This window comes from Patagioenas fasciata, chromosome 3, assembly GCF_037038585.1.
Source record: "Patagioenas fasciata isolate bPatFas1 chromosome 3, bPatFas1.hap1, whole genome shotgun sequence".
NCBI lineage: Eukaryota > Metazoa > Chordata > Aves > Columbiformes > Columbidae > Patagioenas > Patagioenas fasciata.
Genome location: NC_092522.1, coordinates 99,083,093 through 99,103,278, shown reverse-complemented (window position 1 = coordinate 99,103,278; position 20,186 = coordinate 99,083,093). Strand labels below are relative to the sequence as shown.

Genomic DNA, 20,186 nt, shown 5'->3' with positions numbered 1-20,186 from the left:
CAGTGGAAAAAAGATAATCAGGTAATGCCTACAAAGAATGCATTGAATGGAGCTGGTAGAGATGCTTTGTTGCAGGGAGAATCATAGAATCATTTTGGTTGGAAGAGACCCTCACGATGATTGAGTTCAGGCATGACCTAACTCTGGCATTAAACCGTGTCCCTAAGAAACTGGCGTGATCATAACAAAGACAAGTACAAAGCACAAAATAAAATGTTTTTTCTTTAGGCACTGTAGTTAAAACTGCTCTGCAAATTACTGGGCTAAGAGTGCCTAAATGATAAATTATTGTTGTTCATATGATAGGATCAGCTGTGGAATGGTGGTAGATGTGTTACTTCTGACTGAATCACTATGCCAGTTGTCTTTATAACCTCAGTGTGGTATTTTTTTTTTTAAGGCTGTGTTTTTTCCTTCCATAAAATGTAATCTTACTCTAAACTGATATTAATGACTGTAGATTTTTCCGTATCTTGTTCTTGTTGCTTAAAAAATAACTCCCCTCCCATGCCAAAAAAGAGGGGGTAACTCAAGTATGCTTTTAAAATACTTGAAACAAGGAAGTAGTAAGATGAATCAAGACAAATTAATGACACCACAGTTGTAAAAATGCTGCTTAGTTGAAAAGAAAATCCTCTTATAGCAGAGTTTGTTAGTTGGCTGTTGTTTTCAGATCTATTTGTATTAGTAGCCTGTGAATGTGAGATTGACAACTTGAACAATGATGCAGTATTTAGAACAAAGGAGGGAATGAAAGCTGGATCAGTTTCTTTAAGGCATTCTTCAGTTTCTTCTTTAGCTAATGGCCTGGAATCAAGGTTTTGATACGGATGGATGGCTAAGGCAACCCATCACTTTCTGCTTTCCTTTGCTACACACATGCTTGTGATATATATTCTTTTTCTTTAGCAATATTTGGTACACGGGGGTATGAAACGCTCACTTTTAGTACTCTGATTATTTACCACTTTTTACAGAATAGGGAGTTGCTAGTTGTGCACTTCTGTGTTGAAATGTAGTTCCTTTGATGTTGCAATCTGATAGTGCACGATTTTTATGATTCTTGTATATGCTACTGAAGTACATCTGAAAATTCGGCAAAAGTGGGTTTTTTTTGCTTTTTTGTTCTTTTAAATGAATCTCCAACACTTAAGCATTAATATGTTTACTAAATTATCTCGATGACAGAACATCTTTCTTGTCCTTGTGACTTCTCACTAAGAAGAAGACATGGCTCTTTAGTCCCTGTGTTCAGGGACTCTTTCCTGAGGCTGTGGTGGCATTCAGGACAGTCAAGGCTCTTCTGACTTCATTTTCCAGATCATCTTACAGCAGTTTCATATGGCTTGTTGTTTTCTGTAGCAGCTGGTTACAAGTGGCAATGAGCAGGTTGTTCTCGTGTTGTCAAAGGTTCCTGCCTGAGATAGGACTCTTCATCCCTTCCCACTAGTGAAGGTCCTCATGACAGACATTCTCCTGGAAGAAAGAAAAGGAAAGTTTACTCAGTTGCAACCTTACTCAGAGCCTGTGATTGGTAAAGAAGCAAACCTTTCACAATGAAGCCTTTGAGCTTCAGTTGATTATTATTATTTTAATATATTTAGGTGTTTCTTCCACACATCATGATGATGTATGAAACTGAGGACAGACAACTTGCCAGCCATGTACTGCATCAGTATGCAAAGGAATACATCTCCTACTCTGTTAAGAAGTGATGAAACTTTGTGATGAAGATCCATCCCAATGAGATATTTCCAGTGATTAGATTTTCCTGGCTCTTCCATTTCTTTTCCAAATGATCTTAGGAGAGTGTGGATTCAGGAGTTGAGGCTTCACCTTGACTGCACACAGCTGGTGGTGAATGTTTCTATCAGGGCCAACCACAAATTCTGTGAGGGGAGCTTGGACTAGAGACCTGAGGGGCTTTCCAGCTGAATTATCCAGGGATCTGTACACAGATCTGAATAGGGGTGGAGTATATTCTTGTGAGGGCCAGCCACTAGAGGGAGGCAAGATCATAAGGAATAAACAAATATAATGTACAGATGTAGATTAGAAATGGTTATACTATAGAGCTTTTTAGGTCGATACAATTATATTATTTAAATCCCCATGTATTTAAATGAAAATGGGAATAGGGACTTGGTATAGGGCAGTACTTTTAAGCAGGAACAACTATCCCCAGTGCAATTTCTAATGCATGGATGATGTGGTGATTCTTTAAAGCAACCTTTACCTCCTTAAAACCACAGAAATATTTTCTGTATCGGTCAGTTGGTTACCTGTGGTTTTGGTATTTCACTGTCTCATTTGTTGCAGATTTGGGGCTTGATTTGCAACTAGATTCTTTTTTTGCTTGTTCGCTTTACGTTTGGTAGTGATGCCTACTGTTTGGAGAGCATATTTTGATTCATAAAGCTGAAAAGGTCATTATTCTGTCACATTTTTAATGATAATTGTCTAACTGAATGCCATTTACTACTTTTATTCTTGAATTATTTACATTTTGCAAGTCTTCAGCCTAGACTGACGTCTTGAACAGCAAGCCACAATATTTGACATCTAAGAGATAAAATATAAATATAATTTAAATTACTTTCTACAGGGTAAAATCTTATCTTTCTTTAATTGTACATCAGTAGTACTGTCATGCAAATAGATGGCTAAGCTTGAGTTCTCCTGTGGTGTATAAAGGCTACTACAGAACTTTAACAAAATGTTTGCATTCTTCTAGGATATAAAATAATGCAATAAAAGTGCAGCATATATTAGCTGTAAAATCCCTCTGAAATCTATGGAAGAATATGTCCTGGTAACAAAGTATTAATATAGTTAAGTGTATTGCCTTTGCTTTTGTTGGTTATCAGGGGACTAGATAGTCAAGTTTTTGATTTTTGTGTTAAACTCATCATAAAATGAAATAGATTTTTTTTTTTTTTTTTTTCTTCCACCACTGACTGTAAAAATTCGCCTCAGTAGAACCACTCACTACCCGTATTTCTCTTTCATTATTTGGAAATTACAATTTCATACTCTAGTTGTAGTGAGGTAGAACAAGCAAATTTTTAAGATTTTGGGTGACTCATTTTTATTCTGTATTGGCAAAAATGACATTCTATTCATAACATTATTATATATTGAATGGCTAGGCTTACCTAATATAACTGAGCATAAAGAAAGTCAACATTCTTTTATGATATATTTCCAAATGTTTTTTGTATTCTAGAAAGTTAGATCCTGAGGTTGCTTTAATAGCAGGCTAGAAGTGATTCAGTTGTCAGAAGAAACGTGAAAATGCATTTTGATTTACATGACTTGTTTTGATTTTCAAACTTACTGTTGAATTTACATTAAACCTTTTCTTTAAATGCAAGTTTGAAGGGAAAAAAACCCTACTACTGTACAAATGTTATGGGGGTTTCAAGACTCTGGGTGCTGCAAGTGTATCCTAGGCAATTTTGGTTTGAAGCAAAAATTAAGATTCAATTTGAATTTCAACCCCGTAGGCTAAGGTAAAGGACTTTCAGATTTCACTATTCCTGAGTTCTTTTGTGTGGTTTTGGTTTGGGGTCCTTTGTAGCATTCATCTGAACAGCCAGGTTGATGGAATTAGAATATTTGTGCAAAATATTTGTGAAGTGTCTCAACCAAGGTGCTGGTTGTGAGGAGCTGAACAGCCTTTGCCACAGTGGTACACTGAACACCAAATTAAAAGTGTCCATAGTGATATTAGCTTTTAGGAATCAGCTTTATGGCAGTGGGTCAATCATCAGGAGATCTACTCCTTCTATATAACTTCCTTGAAGTTTTGTTGTGTTTTGGGTTTTTTTGTTTGTTTGGGGTATTTGCATATAGATTGAAGCCTGGAGGTTAACAGGTGCATTGTGCAAATGGGACATAACCATTGTTGAAGATGATATTCATGTGAAGAGAGATGGCTGCTGAGATCTGTTAACTGGCATGATCTCAGCTGAAGAGGATAGGCTGGACTTTGTTTTATATTTTAATAAGCAATATGCAGAAGAGGTGTTTTGAGTGAATTTGTTTTATAGTCAAAGTTTATACAACTAGGCATGAGAATGAAAAGCATGACTTGAAGCTGTAAATGCATTAATTGCTATTGTTGCATCTGTGTCAAGCTGAATTGTTGGTTGTAGCTGGAAAAAGATTTTGTTATCTGTCCTTTGGCCATGGTAATTTGCTAAGAAGAAGCAGGGAGGGGTTGGACCCAAATAACTGGAAATCCTGAGGGTTTGTGTTGTGGATAGCTGTAATACTTAACCATTTGGTTCCATATGAGCAGCTAGAGTTGAGCCTGAAAACTAGGAATTTCTTGCAAAACGTCTGTCATCTGACCATGGGAGTTTAGTCTAAGGAATCATGTCCTTTGTTAGCTGAATGGAAATAAGCTTCAATTGCCATTAAAATTGGATTACTTTTGGTAATAAGTGTATCACACTAAGTATGTTAAGGGCATGCAAGATTCTTTCTATCATATATTATCATGTTTTATAGATGGGAGTTTGTCCTTTGTGTATTTTGTGTCCTTTGTACATTTATTTATGCTTGCTAGCATTCTGTTCCCTTCTCTTGTGAAGCACTTACGAATGCTGAAACACTCAGATGAGTACCAGTGGCATATTACTGACATACTGGTCTGTTTGGTTTGATATCTTCAATTTGTTTTGTGTAGCTATTGACCAAAGCAGTAGGAAAGAGATCTGCGAAGGCTTCTGGCAGTGACTTGAGAAAGTGTGCTCACAGGGGTTGTGTTTGGTTGTATTCCAAGAAGTGTGATCAAACGTGAATAACTCCTTGCAGACTCATGTTGAATTCCGCAAAGTCATAGGAAGGAGCTGGGACAAGCTTCCTCACCAGCTGCATCAAATGTAGAGAATATTAGCAATACCTGCAAATATCTAATCCTGGCCTGTGGTTGAAGGGAAGGCACTGTCAGTGTCGTCAGCGTTACTTCTGTTTAGTGTTGTGGACACAATCATTCTGCAGAAAATCAGCTGATCTAGTTAGAGCTGGAGATAGCTGCTTGCTTCCTTCATTAATTAATCGTGAGATCAAATCAAAATAGTTTAGAGTTGTTTGCATCAGATGGAGATTTTTATTAGGACTTAGGGTTAAATAGCAGTATGGAATTGTTGTTAAAATAACGTGCCATGTTGCGCTTATAGACATTATTGCATGATATCATTAATGCAAGTTTTGCAAAGGATTTGATGCTATTTCTTCTTTCAAGTAAACAGGAAATCCTGAGTTTGTTGCCGAGAGATTTACCGGTAACATCTACCTTGTTCACAGTACTCACACAAATGTGTGCAAGTTTGTAGGTGTTGTTGCTCTTACCTTTTTATTAAATGAAGAATATAGATACGTGTTCTGTGGTTCTCTCTCTCATAGTCCATTTTACTTTTTTTAAATTCCAAATTAGGCAGATAAATGAAACACATCATAGCTCCAGTTGACATGTAAGAAGCTAGACGATGAGAAATCAGATGTAAATATAGGATCAGTTTTTCTTTGATACGTGGTAGAAATGTCCTACCACTTACTTCAGCAAAATAAGATGAAAATAATCAGTTTTCCACCATTTCTGCCCCTATTCCATGTATGTAATCATCATTGAAAAGGTACTGTAGTGTGTAGGTATATAAATTAGCCATGTACACTTCCCCCCGCCCCATATTTAGATGTTGCATCAGTTCCCCATAACTTTTTGTGGGGAAATAATCTGCAACTTCACTTTTTTTCTTTTAGCGTGCATTAGAATTTTGTTTTGTTTGCCACACCTGGAGTTTTAAACACTAGAATGAATAAAACCAAACTAAAACCTTCTTTTTTACCCTTTTATTTGCAAGGCTGTATTTTACTTTAAAACAATATTGCATGACCTTCTAAGCGTGAGGCGCTTGCTGTTTTATCAGTAAAGTTAAGGATACTAAAGCAAAAGTGTATTTGGGACATAATTATGTAGATTTAAGAGAATGATGTGGTTTTAATTATGCCCCGTACCTAATGTTGATGCATATTAAACTCAATCATGCTTCTGTGTATTTCCATCTGAAACTTTCTTTTCTCAGGCCTTAAATTACTAATCAGCATATCAGTGTAGCTTGTAGTTATCTAAGCTTACTGAATATTGACAAGAATGTATTTCACTATTAGTCATTTTATATTTTAACTTTTTTCTGATGAAACAGTATTTTTGTTACAGAATCTTTGGTTTTTAAAAAACCCCCTTAGAATAAAAAAAACCAACAGTTAATTTTTGTGTAATAGATTCAAAAATCTTAAAGCAATATTTCTTCAATGAAATGAAGTTGGTATAAAAACATTATTTTTCCCTATATTTTTGCCTCATGGCTCTTATTCAGCTGATGATGATGTACTAGAAAACTTAAAATAATTTTAGACTATTATATACTGGGAAGTTATTGTGTGGGCACAATACTGGAGGAATCACAGTAAAAAGTGCTGTGGTAAAAATGTGTGCTCTTTCACTCGAGACACCATCCCTTTTTCAGCTACTAACAGATTTATTGCTTATGTTCTTTTAAAACTGGAATTCTCTAGTTTTTATTGTGAAGCCACAGTTCTGGTGGCATTTTGCTATGATTATTTGTTTTAAAGTACTTTAATTTGTTCAGTCTTCTTTTAAACCTGTTAAAAATATGTCTGCCCTTACTTTTGATTTTCAGCATTCATCATCTGACTTACATTATGGAGGAAAATTTTAGACCATCTTTCAGCCTGTGGCGTGTCTTAGAGAAGAACACTAGCTGAATCATCTCTCTTCCAGGATATTAATTACAGTGCTGGCATAGTTTTAGTGATATTTTTAACTGTATTAGCTACTATGAAAAGAAATAAGATCAGTTTTCACACTTGTTACATATTAGGCACTGAAATCAGTATTTAGTAACCTAGTGTATGAGCAGGTTAGTGGCAACGTTCTTGCACTGTCAAGAATGAAAGCAATCAGGATCTTTCCTGTGCTAAACCTAATTTAGATCAGAATCTGGTCTTTTATGACTTGTTTTATTCTCAGCAACACACTTTTTCTTTCCATACAGTAGTATTTTTTAGAATTGTATGTATAAAAATGGATGTTAAAGCCAGACCTTTGATTTTCTAAGATTTCTTCTGTAGTCTTGAACCACTTGTCAAACTTGCACTTTATCTCTGTAGAAATGTTGTGTACTTGTCAGAAGAGGCATTTGTTTTATTAGCAATCGCAGCTGCAGCAAGTAAGTCAGTCCATGACATTTTAAGAAAAGTAATAGATGGATTTGTCTGTCTGGTTGCCAAATTTCTAAGTTCAGCAATTGTAAAGCATCGGGGTGTCAATAAATACGATTTTCAGCAGGCTCTGTCGAATACCTTCTTAACCCTATAGCTCTCTCTTTATAGCCATCTGCTGGAAAATACCTGCTGTATGTTGCCACACACCACCAGTAATGTATTTAAGCTCTGGTTATTTACCCCACGTTCTGAGATGGGGGTTAACTGTTTTCAAGATGCAAACCTGTTCATCCATATGTTTTTATTACCTTCCAGGACAAACTGAATAAGATAGCAGGTCTCTTCCAGTTATGTTCCTGTGCTTTTTGAACAGAAAAGTTTTGATAGAGGAGTTTATTAATCTTAATATAATTGTTTGGAAGAATATTTTAAAATTATTATATTAAATATTTGGATTTCCTTTAATTGTATAAACTGATTTCCAACACAAAACCCAGATTCCTGTATGCTTTGTCTTCTCTTTTGATAATGTCCATGTGATTGTTGTAACATCATGTAGCTGTCATATTCCATCTGTCTATATTCAGCCAGCTATATTTCATATTCAGTCATCCAGAAAAGCAGAATGTTGTATCAAATGTGCACTCTGCTGATATACCACATAGGCACTATGTACATAAAAATGTATTTTTACTTTCAGAGTTGTTTTAGCATTGTGCTGTATGTCTTTGAAATCTAATGAATCTCATGAATAAAGACAGGACAGCTTTTTATACATTAGTTGTGCTATGCACAATTTATGTTTCAGAAATTTAATATGTTGATGTAGGAAAGTTAAATTACTATGAGGAGGCTTAAGTATTTCAGCATAGAGGTTACTACTTCTTGAAAGAAGTTTAGATTTTGATTTTATATTGAAACTCACAATGCTATTTATCTGTGAAACTGAATTCTGCTTAATGTGGTGTGGTCTGAGCTTTTCCTGATCTCCCTGTCTCTTGAGTTCACTTACACAAGGAGAAAACCAAACCTTCCTCCCCCTCCCCTGCTGTACATGGGGGAGCGGAGGCTAGTGGTCTTTATGGTGTTTCATTGTTTAAATTCTAGTTTGTTTGTTTTCTAATTCATCTGCTTCATGGAGTTGGGTTTGGGGCATGAGAACCAATGAAACTCTGAGGATTTTCTTTTTCCAAACAGGAAAGATTTTTATTTTTTATTTTTTTTTAAGAAGAATTACAGTAGTTGGGCTTACTAAGCAGAATTGGAATACTGGGTAATGAGCCAGACTTCCTTGGATTAATTCCAGTATCCTCTAGAGATCTTTGAAATTGGGAACACCCTAGCATAGGTGAATTGCAGCCCATGCCAGCAGTAGCGCTTCTTTATTGCTGGTTTGTCTTATAACCAAGGGCCCATTGGATACATTTCAGGATTCTTCACAAAGTGATAACGTGTCTCCTTGTTGACTTCAGTTTTCTCTTCTATTTCTTCCCTATATGCTTACATTTTTATTGTACCTGCTGATCTAGGTTACAATATATGCCACAGCGTAATAGATCATGAGCTATATGAGACTGTAAATGCATTACATGCTCACTGTGCTCAAAACATCATATGAGAGTACTCTTGTTTAGAGTATTGATAGAGCTTGGATAAGCAGTGGGAATTTACTTTTTGGACTTTGCAGGGGTCCCTGGCCAGTCTTCATCCATCTTCTCTGAAAACCTGTAATACATGCTGCAGTGGAATACATATGAGTGTGGATCTCTCCCAGTGTTGATATAGACTTACTGAATTTCTTTTTTTCATGATATACATAATCTTTATACTGGGATTCTAAGCTGCCATTATGATCAATAGAGATCTAGCCTATACAGTCAATAGTGTCTAGAGAATGATTTATTTAATGAACCTCTAGGCACTTACATTGGGGTAAATTCAATTGCTCCGCAGGCTCCTCTGATTACATTGACCTCCATTGACAGTAATGGGAGACGTCTGGATTTAGATGTCTGGAGCTGAATCTTATCCCCATAGAGGCACACAGTTAGTTACCATTCTACTTCCATTTAAGTTTCTTAGTGGGTTTTTATTGTACCACGTGCCAAATTTCTGTCTATTGTGCAGTCTGTTAATGCTCTCACATATCTTTCAGTGATAATTCTTTCTGTGTTCTGCTTCACCATTGAATGTTTTGGGTACTCTTATTCTCTGTCTGCCATTTCTGATGAAATGAATAACCCCCCTAATTTACTGCTTACCTTCCGCTTGAAGATACACTTCCAAGTTATGTCAGTTAACTCCTCTGAATATTGAAATGTGAGAACCACTGATTGAAAAACATCAGCAGGAAAGTCTGCTTTGGTGTCCTTGCGATTCATGGAGAACCAGGAGTGCATTGTGGGTTTTCTTCTGAACTGAATGAGATTTCTTGATTTAGAAATTGATTTTTGGATTTTTTATATCTCATATTAAATTTTCTAAATGAGTATGTTATAGAGTAAATATGTATTAAAGGAGTCAAGATTGTTCTCTGAGATTAGAAGGGCTTTTTTTAAGAGTTCCTTAATACTGTAGAGCAGAGTCTGCAGAAATTTGTTGAAACTAAAACACATTTAGAGTAATTGGATTTATTGAGTCTTTATTTGTTATTTGAAGGAGAGTACCAATGTATTTTTATAGGTACTTAAGAAAAGCACAGTATCTCTTATGGTGCTGTCAAATATGCCATTTTAAACAGCTGTTTAATTCGTGTTTAAAATAAGATTTAATATTTTCTTTGTTTAAAAGCAAAGCATCAGCAGTTATCATCACCTGTTCGGTATTAATTACTGTCTGAAATATTTATTTTCTTGCTATAATCTCCAATTTCCTTATAATTCTTCATTATAAGTAATGAACATGTCTATTTCTTGACTATTTAAAATTGCAAGGAATTTACACCTCTATGTTCAGTAACACTTGGAACTGCCAGCATGAAACTTTCAATATTTTCAATGAGATTGTGTGTCAGTTTGTTAGTGGAATGCTGGTATGGGTGAAATTGTCACCCACAAACTGATTTTTGCCTTAAAACGCCGGTTTTTTCACTCAGATTTTTTTTTTTTTTTTTTTTTTTTTTTGGTACTGTGACTCACTGAACATTTTGCAGTAGGTTAAGCAAATGTTTTGAAAAAGTGATGATCCTTGGGAATATCAAACCAGTGATATTCGTATGTACATAGCATTCTTATCTTTTTCTATGTTTGTAATTTTTGGAAATATCAACGATATTAGAGAAAATGGCTAGTAGAATTAGTGGAGTACTACATGAAATAAATTAGGCATTGTAATTCCAGAAAGAATTAGGAGATGGGTGCAGAACAATATGGAAATGACTTATTTTTTTCAAATGTATCTGTCTTTTTATCCAAGAAGAGATGATACTATGCCAGGAAGACGGGACATAATGCTAAGGCAATCATTTCATGTTCTGTAAAAATAATCTTTAAACAAAGACTGCTGCATCATTCTGTAATCACAAAGACAGTTTACCAGAACTAGAAATGAATAAAATATTATCATAAAAAGTTAATTTTTTTTTCTACTCTTACTAGTAAACATTAAAGTGAAGTCACAATTATACATGCTCTTAATTTTGTTTAAAGTAGTTTTCAAAGTAGTGTTTACCTTAGAGACCTCCTCAAGCTGTTACACCCATGGAAACTTTATTTCATTGGCAGTCTGTGAAAGAACAGTCTTCCATGGGCCAGTTTCTTGATCAGAGGCTTCAGTTTGTTTGAAAGCAACTCCTTCATTGTTTGCTCCAGACAATCAAATCTGAATTGAAATGTCTCTTCTATGACCATGTTTTGAAATGCATCTTCTGTATCTGAATTTTTTCAATAAGACTGTATGTGAAACATCAATAGAATTAAAAAAAAAAAAAATATATATATATATATATATATAGGTAACTTAGATATAGAAAGAAATATTGCCGTGTCTGGAAGTACCTAATTGAGTGTTTTGTAGATGACCAAGCTTGTACCTAAGAGAAAACACATAGTTATGGGAGATGGCTTTATAATGTGTTGTGCTGGTAATTTGACACAGTGTCTTAGGTAGAAGACAGCCTGCTGTGGCTTATTTTATACTTTCCCTGGTCCAAAATCTTAGTCCATGTAAATGTGTGGAAAAATTGTATATATAGCTAAGTTATACTGAAGCAAGCTTGGACTACTGTAAAAAAAACCTACATTGTCATATTTTGCATTAGTAGTATAAAAGGAATTTGACTGATGAAAACTTTTGTGATTTCTTTGGGGTAGCTGGAGCCATCTCCAGGGCAGAGCAGTTCTTGTCTCATGCGGCCTGGAAAATCTGAAATGGGAGGGGAAGAGGTTTTGTTTGTATCTGATGTGAGTTGGTCTGTGATGACAGCTGCACAACCTATTACATTTTTCCAGTTCAATTTTAGCTGATGTCTCTGATCTGTACCTTAAAGGTAGAAATCATGCTACAGGTTGAGAATTTAGGATAAATTGAATTTTTTTTTGGCATTAGCAAATGCAGAAGCATTTATTTGTGCTCGTAAATAACAACCATGCTTGGGAAAAGATAACGTCGAGTTGAGGTTATTTTAAGAGTGAGGTTAAAAAAAGAGTTCCTTAGAAAAAGATATGCCAGCTAAGCAGTGTCAACAGTAATGATTTCAGTGACTGCCTGGGAAATGACTGAAAAAGTCCACCAATTATTTCAGAACATACACAAGTTTATGTGATAAATTTATGAATTTGAAGCTGTTATTCATACAGACTCAGACAGGAAATTACTCAATGACTGTTTAAAAAAAGGTGTGAAACCATTAGTTCTTTCAATTTTGCAGAGTTGGAACTTATCTGGTGGTCAGCCAAGAAGCCAGACAAAATTACTGCGGTCGTTTTGCTTAGTTGTTAGACTTTTAAATAAATGAATCTCCCAGTACTGTAAGAAATAGATGCATAAAATGTTACATGAGTATATAAAACTAGTTAAACTGAAACAAAGTTTTGTGAAGTGTGAACCTCAGCATGCAGGGCTTGGGAAACCTGTCAGCAAATTATTTTCTATTCTTATACACATATTGTATCTCAAAATTGAGAACAAAATTAATAGATAACCTAGTTCTATTTCCAGATACTAATCTGCAAATATGATAAGTAATATAAGGAAAGTAACTCTCAGTTATGATATTACTTACTCTGCAGTGGCTGGAATGCCTTGGGAATGTTGTTCGTCGTTGTTCTCTTTCAAGATCTTTTTCAGTTGTATTGAATTCATAATTATGAGGCACGTGTGACTCATCCATCCCTGCTTTGACAGAAACTTTTCTTCAAAGGAGAGCATATACATCCGAAGATTTTGTGGTTTTTATGTGATCAGAACTTATTGGAAACAACATTTCCGTAAATTCCTCTCTGCAACATAGTGATCTGATATTAGGTTATGCCAGCTGCAGATCTAGAGCTTATGTATGTTTTTAAAATACGTTTTTATTTGCGCCTTACTTACACCTTCATTTGTATCTTGTATGTCTTCTAGCGAAGGCTGTCTAACACAGTATGTGTGTCTGAACTAACAGTTAATCTGCATTAGTCTGATAATCATGTGGATATACCACATTAAAGCAAAATGTCATTTCCTTATTATAGTACACTTACTTGATTACTTATACCTTCCCGATTCTGGCTTTGGACAACTGCTTTACTCCCATGAATCAGTGCTAGGAGCTTAGTTTCTTATAGGGAGAAGTCTAAGAAAGCCTCAGTGTCCCCATACACTGGAAAGAGAAGTCCTCACAAAACTTTGAATCTTCGAGGATCAAGGTAAATCTCAGAGAGTTGACTTTTAAAACAAAAAATCACCCTGCTGCTAATGCCAATATTTGCACATTCCAAGGTCAAAGTGGCAAGTTTTGACAGAGGTGTTGTTAAAGGGTTGTCTTTGCCTCAGCTTCTTGGTTTCATTGTGAACCACTTCATTGCTTAAATGAGATGTATTTCCATTTTTTCTATGATAGTAGTATCGTTTTTTGCCTTTGTATTCTTTTCCTTTGTCTCAATGCAAACTGTCACACAGAGTACACAGTGTACACACTCCTGCAGTATCATTATTAAGCAAGTTCATATCAGGCTTCATTAAAACCGTCAACAGTTGTTATAGGGCCATCACCAAAAAACTGATTTTTTTAAGATCACTTATTCAAGTTTTGACCTTTTACAGTTTTTTTTCCATAATGACCTTGTAGTAGATTGCAGTTAGAATATACTGTGATACTAGTTCTACAGGCTTTTAAACTGTTTTTCTGAAATAGTTTAAAACCAAGTAATTCATAAGCAATTAGTATGATCCTGCAAACACCTACATGCATGGTGTGTGCTGCACATAATTTGTTTATTTTGTTCGTGGAACTGTGAAAATGCTACCACTTCAATTTGGGGCAGTAGAATAAATAGGAAGGGACAGTTCCCTACCTGTGCTTTCTTGTTCCTGCATATTTCAAATGCATCTAATTATACAGTGGTGCTTTTGCTGGCAGGAAGGATTGATCCCATGGGAGATTTTATGTTGTGCACATCCCAGAGTAATGGTTTTGGGAAAGAGTGAGTCTGATGATTGAGCTCGGCCCCCAGTGTACAGAGAGGGCTGTTGCTCAGGATGTGTTTTCTGAAATAAAATGCCGCAATTCATGGTTTCTTCCCACTGAGGGTGACCACACAGCCTGTTGGATATTGGCCCTGCTAAAATCCTGTTTGCTTAATTAACGATAAGTGCTGAATCACAAGATGAGAGCTCTTACTGAGGCCCCTATCTGCGTGTGTTGGCTTCACCATGTAGTTGTGTTATTCTTCTCTGCCATCTGCCACTGCAAAAGCTCTCAGATCCAAACAGGGTTACAAGAAAGCAATGAGAAAATGTCGAACCAATCCCAAGGCACGTTGTGTTGTTATGTAGCTGTTATTTCTATTTACTGCAAGAGCTGTTTCTCAGCATAAAATAACGAGTCACGTAGTAAAACTAATTTCTGTGGGCATCAAGGCAAGTGATGTGAAAAGTACAGTTCAGGATTTTAGTTGAAGAGGGGTGTTAATTCTCTGGCAAACTAAGCAATACATCCTGAAGCATTCAAGATTTGTTTTTCCCTTCCAAAAAACTAATTTAGTCTAATTTAACTGTGTGCTCCAATGTCCTTTGTTAAACAAATGAAATATGCTTTCATTTGTCTTTTGTAAGGAAGGTGGAAAGGTTCCAGAGCTTCTGGATGGAAGAATGGTGATGGTAGGATCACAGACTCCATCTTCGGTTGAACAGGTGCACTCAGGAGGTTGGAAATAAATACACATTTGCATTTGCTGTTTGCCGTTTCTCAGGAGTAAATACGGCGTGTGCAGGAGCCACAGGAGCTGCAGGACTCAGCAGCCACTGCTCACCCTGTGGAGTGGTGGGGACCTGCGCCCCTGGCCCTTCCTGACAGCAGATCCTCACACAAGCTTGCTCTGTTTTCTGAGGAAGAGCTGCTAAACCCAACTCTCCATTGCGAGCAAAAGTACTATTGGTTTACTATTCGACCAACCAGTTTCTTTTCTCTCCTGGGCAAAAGTTTGAGGCTGACTCAATAGGAATATTCCCAGATGCTGGATTCTGCCTGTGGCTATGCTGGAAAATACAACACTATCTGGTTTCCCCTCTCTCTCTCTTTTTTTTTTTTTTTGTCTTTTAAAATAAAGTCAATTTGGCAAATGCACAGTAAGGATTAATTAGTAAGTGGTTGTTCAGAGCTTTGGATGTCTTATGCCTTATTTGGAAGGAGTGCTGAATATTCCTATTAATACATTGACGTGATTGTGACCAGCATCTTAAAATAGAGCTTCTTTTACACCGTTTCAGAATCAGGTGCAATTTAGGAGTTTATTCTCAATGTTTGTGCGTATTTTAATACACATTTTAATTTATTTATGTATTATGTTATAAGTTTTCGATTATTTATACTTTAAAAATATTTAAGTATCTTACATGAAGAAAAATATACTTATTTTTCTATTGTATTTTAGACATGTTTTAGCATCTCAAAGTATTTCATAGGTATATGAATATTCTGAATTACTTTTTGGATTTCCACAGGCCAAACAATGAAAAACTTTTACCTGTAGAAATCAGAGTGTTCATGAGGTAGTAGTAGGGTTGCCAGTTGTACGCTTCAATGTCTTTTCTCAGTATATTACATTTTCTTGTATTAGTAAAATATCGATGTCAAAAATTATTTTAAAGTGGTTTTTTTTTTTAAGAAAAAACCCATACATTCTTTGGGGGATTGTTTAATTCAGACAAAGAATTTTACATAAGGTTAATGCTAAAATTTTGAATTGAGCAAGAGCGCAGGTTCTTTAATGTATTTTTATAGCTTTTTTGAGGAGAATAGAGACTAAGTGTGTGTAATTCTAAACATTATTCTTCATTATTTTATCCTGTATTTGAACACATGTTCCTTGATGGCTTATAGTAGCTCATGCAATTTAACAGAATTTGGATGGTAAATTATCTGATTCTACTACAAATTTTATGTCACCTATTGCCACATGTAAAATAACATGAACTCATGTCACTGAATATTCTCTACAGGATTTATCTACAATGATACATTGATAGCACTGTACTCATCCACCAAGATAAATATTTTTTTTTACATCTGTATTACTTTAGAAGATTTCATTTTATTGGAGGAATTGGTGGTCTGTCAGTAGACAGAAAAGCGAGACTAAAATCTTTCTGCTTGGTGCAAGTGAAGTATATTCCATTTTAGAATCTGATGAATTGAACTTCAGTGCTGAAACAAAGTATCAGTGAAGCATTATGCTTTGGGAGAACAAGAATGTGAACCTGAGTAAAGAGAATTTCTATTTTTTGCCCTGATAAAGCAGTCAATTTATGGACATTTGTGTAGGATTTAAAATGACCGTTTTCTGCATCTACTAACACCGTGGAGTTCAAAATTTTGATCTTTAAATCATCTTTATAGTGAGTACTTCATCAGGTGGAAAGACCTTAAATCCATGCAGTTTCACACTTCTCTTGTGAAATGTGTGTAAAACACATCTATGTGCACATACAAGTCTATGTAATATAAAAATCAAAGCTAGCAACAAGCAACTCAATATTTATTTTTCTCAGTTTGAATATGTTTGAAGGGTTATTTTGTTATCCAGTATTGCAGAACAGATAGAATCACTGGCACAGTATGTAAGAATTTATCCTTTTGTTTTTGTTCAGTTTGACAAAGGATATGCTTACAGTATTCGCCACAACTATGGGAAAGAAGGGAAGAGAACTGATTATACCCCATACAGCTGCATGAAGATTATCATGTCCAATCCACCAAGTCAAGGAGATTATCATGGTGAGTTCCTTAAAAAAAAAAAAAAGAGGCAGAAATTGTTGACGAGAGAAGTTACAGAGAAGTTACTCCCTCCTGCAGTCTTTTGAATTATGTATTTAATTTTAAGGCCACAGTGGTCTTACACTGTACTCTTTAGATCACACTTGATAGCTTCTGGTTTTATATACATTATGTCATGCAGTGCAAGGAGACTTTAAATGTACAGATGCTTTAAAAAGTGACCAATTAAAGGTGTTTTGAGATATGAATTCAATCATACAGAACATCTGAAGTTTGCTAGGGTATTTTAAAACCTCCTACCTCTGTGTGACTAAACGTGGAAAATCTCCATCAACTTCGCTATTGTTACTTTAGTACTAAGTCGTTCATCCAGTTGTGTCTCAAAGCTAATTCTAGGACAAAGAGCCCCACTCTTATTTAAGGGGGTGGAACTTTCTAAGGTATTTCTGAAGTAGTATTTTTAAAAAGGACTATGATTTCAAGACCAGTTGGCTCTCATTACTTGTCTTTTCCTGTTTTTTTTTCAGTTATTAACTGTACTAGCGCTATTGTTGTTAGTAAGGAACTAACTAAAACTCTTTTCCTGTCAGTAAATGAAAATTGTGGCCTGTTTACATTGTGATATTTTATGTAACTCTTGAGCCTGTGGTGCCCTGATAACCATGCAGTGGAGTAATTATTAAAAAAAAAAAAAAGAAAAGAAAAAAGTAAGCAATTGTACACATGGGCAATTAACTTTCTTATTAATAAGCTGTTAGACAATTAGGAAGAGCTTAGTTGGTCTCTTGAGTGCCTTAGTGCACTAACAGCCTTGTTTGTGAGCTTGGTTGTTTTTTACTGTCAGGGTGCCCATTCCGCCACAGCGATCCTGAGCTACTGAAGCAGAAGCTGCAGTCATACAAGATCCCTCCCAGTGGAATAACTCAGGTAAGGCCTGTGTTGTTTGGTGCTTTCATTAATAAGGCACTGCTTTTCAATTTTACTTTCTATTTCTGTAGGAATGCTATATGCAGTTTGTCAGTATGTGTTGTGAGTTATCTCTTTTTATAAAAGGTTTAAAGCAGAATCATAGCTTTCTGACTCCAGTGCTCCCACTGATGTGTTGATTATTGTATTGTATTATTGCTTAATATTATGAGTTGGTTTATTACTATAGTGGATATAATGCAGAATTTTGTTTTACTGCACTGTGATGAAAAAAAAAGTTTAAATTAATCTGGCAATATTTTAGATAATTTATTTTTATTTTTGCAGTGACTTGTGGAAGACTCTACTGTGTAGTCAGTACACATAAGTAATTGCTTCCTGTAAAAAAAACTAACAAACGTACATTCTCAATCATCCGTTGTGTTAACATCCCCTAAACAGCAAAAGGACATGAAATGCCTAGTGAAGCTATCTTACATAGCAAGAACAATGCAGAAATTGGAACTTTTTGACATGCATACTTGAAGGACTGCGACCCAGACTTTTTTCTAGGAATGTTTTCTTATTTTATTTTTCTTGTTTTCTTCTGGTTCATATAAATAAGCATTTTACTGTCTTCCATATATCTGACAGGCAGCAGAGATACTTTGCGTTGGCTTTTTTCCTTTTTATATGCATCAAAAATTGATGAGATTTTTATCCTGCTAATCATCGGAAAGATTGGTGAGGATTTACTGGTTCAGCTGCTTTACTATGTGTGGGTTGAATTTAGTAAAGGTTATTTCTTCAGTCAATTTGCACAGTGGGGCAGTATCTTCATATTTAACATAGATCCTTACTTGGTGTGAATTGAGTTTTAGGTGGCCACTCCTAGTGTTAAACCGAAATAAACCCAAAACAAAACATGCTCCATCTGAAAAATAATAATAATAATAATGAAAATAAAAGAAGGTGGCTGTGGCTGGGTTTTCAGAAACTGATCATTTACAGCAGGCAGTCTCTGATATATTCAGTAGGAGGAGGACAAAAAGGATTGATTCACATCTGTCCCCAAGATTTCAAACAGATTTTATTGCTACCACTCCTCATTGCTACTTTTGCATGGTCCAATAACATTTGCATGACTAATAAGAGTTCAGGATCTTTCAGTCCAGGCCATGTCTTTTTAGAGTCGTCTTTGATGCTGGTGACAGTTACTGAGTATTGGAAATGTTGTTTTTCCTTTAGCTCAGTGAAGTTATTAGCCATGGATGGTTTGTCAATCTTTTGAAGCCTCTGATACAGTTGCTTTTCCAGTATCTGGGCCTCAGGACTGACATTCACTCAAACCTTACCCTTTGAGTCTGCTAGACCTCCTGTTAACTCCAGATCAAATGAAAGCTTGCTTACAACCTGACAGATTCCTGTTTTTAATGAATGATTCAGAGCTTAACCTTTCAGCTATGTATTTCCTGTGGCTCAGGGCCTTTTACACTTGCTTCTTGTTTTGTTCCACAATTATTTTGCCATCTTCAAATGTGCCTTCATTTAGTGTCGTCTTCTTGCTCTAGATGTTTTCGATAAGGAGGTTGTACAAGAAGTGAAAAATTCCCTTCTGTGTTGTCAAAACCAGATCAATGTACGTACCTAAATGCTCTTTCAGTTCTCTCCGCCTGGTTTATGGTAGAGAGAAATGTGTTGTTCTGGGCTGAGACGACACTCAGGTGGCCTCGTGTACAGGGCAGTGAACTTAAAAGGAGCAGACATTTTACAGCAGTTTTCCAGGGATATGAGCTGTCTGCAAGGAGTGGAAGTCTCAAAATCATTTAATGAAATTCAGCGTACAAAGTAGCTGCATCATCAACAAATAAATGTGTGTCATGGCATTACAGGTGAGACAGCCTGTAGTGGATCTGGATACTGGTTTGGTTTAGGTTTCTTTTCTGTGTTTGTTTTAAGAATCAAAGAGATTAGAACTGTACCGCAGCTTGATTGTCTCACGCAGTCCCTCTCTTGTTCCCACCCTGGTGTTATTTACTGAGGTCTCAACTTTCCTTTCCAGCAAGGGAATCAACTGCTGGTCTGGGAGGACAGAGCAGAAAGTCATGTCGGTGCCTGCTTTGCAGCTGCCTGCGGTTAACAGTCTTGGGCATTACAGGCCGTGGTCCCAGGGCTTTCCCCATCATTCGTCTCCCTGCATCTCTGATCTCCAGCATCATCCACAACTTCCCAGGATCTTCACCCTCATCTTTCTGGGCTTTGAGGCCCCATTTTTCTTCATCTGAATAGTAAATCTGCAAAACTTTTGGTTAGGTTCCTGACTGGGAGTTTTGTGTCATGTTCCTTTATTAATGGGGAGATCAGACACTTCTGTCTAGTCCAAATGTTATCAAGATTTACAGCCAGTCCGTACTAGTTGCAGCTAGCTAGCAAGTTTATGCTTGACTGTTTGAAAATTCAGTTTTTGATGTTTTACAAGCCTCTATATGAAATCTGTGCAAAAGTAACTTGAACTAACGTTTGTTTGCTCAATTGTTTCCCAGCCTACTTCTTGATGGGTGTCACTGAGGGAGTTAGGAGACCCCCCTGCAGTGGTAACAGGTGTCAGATC

General features: G+C 36.0%; 1 protein-coding gene across 2 annotated transcripts in view; it reads left to right on the top strand.

Moving 5' to 3' along the window:
- PRIM2 (DNA primase subunit 2) overlaps positions 1 to 20,186 on the top strand; it is a 102,396-nt gene that overhangs the window by 65,606 nt on the left and 16,604 nt on the right. For both annotated transcript variants that reach the window (XM_071806936.1, XM_065834555.2), the window contains 2 exons: positions 16,543 to 16,669; positions 17,514 to 17,596. In XM_071806936.1, coding sequence (XP_071663037.1) covers positions 16,543 to 16,669; positions 17,514 to 17,596 — 210 coding nt within the window. The remainder of the gene's footprint in view (positions 1 to 16,542; positions 16,670 to 17,513; positions 17,597 to 20,186) is intronic.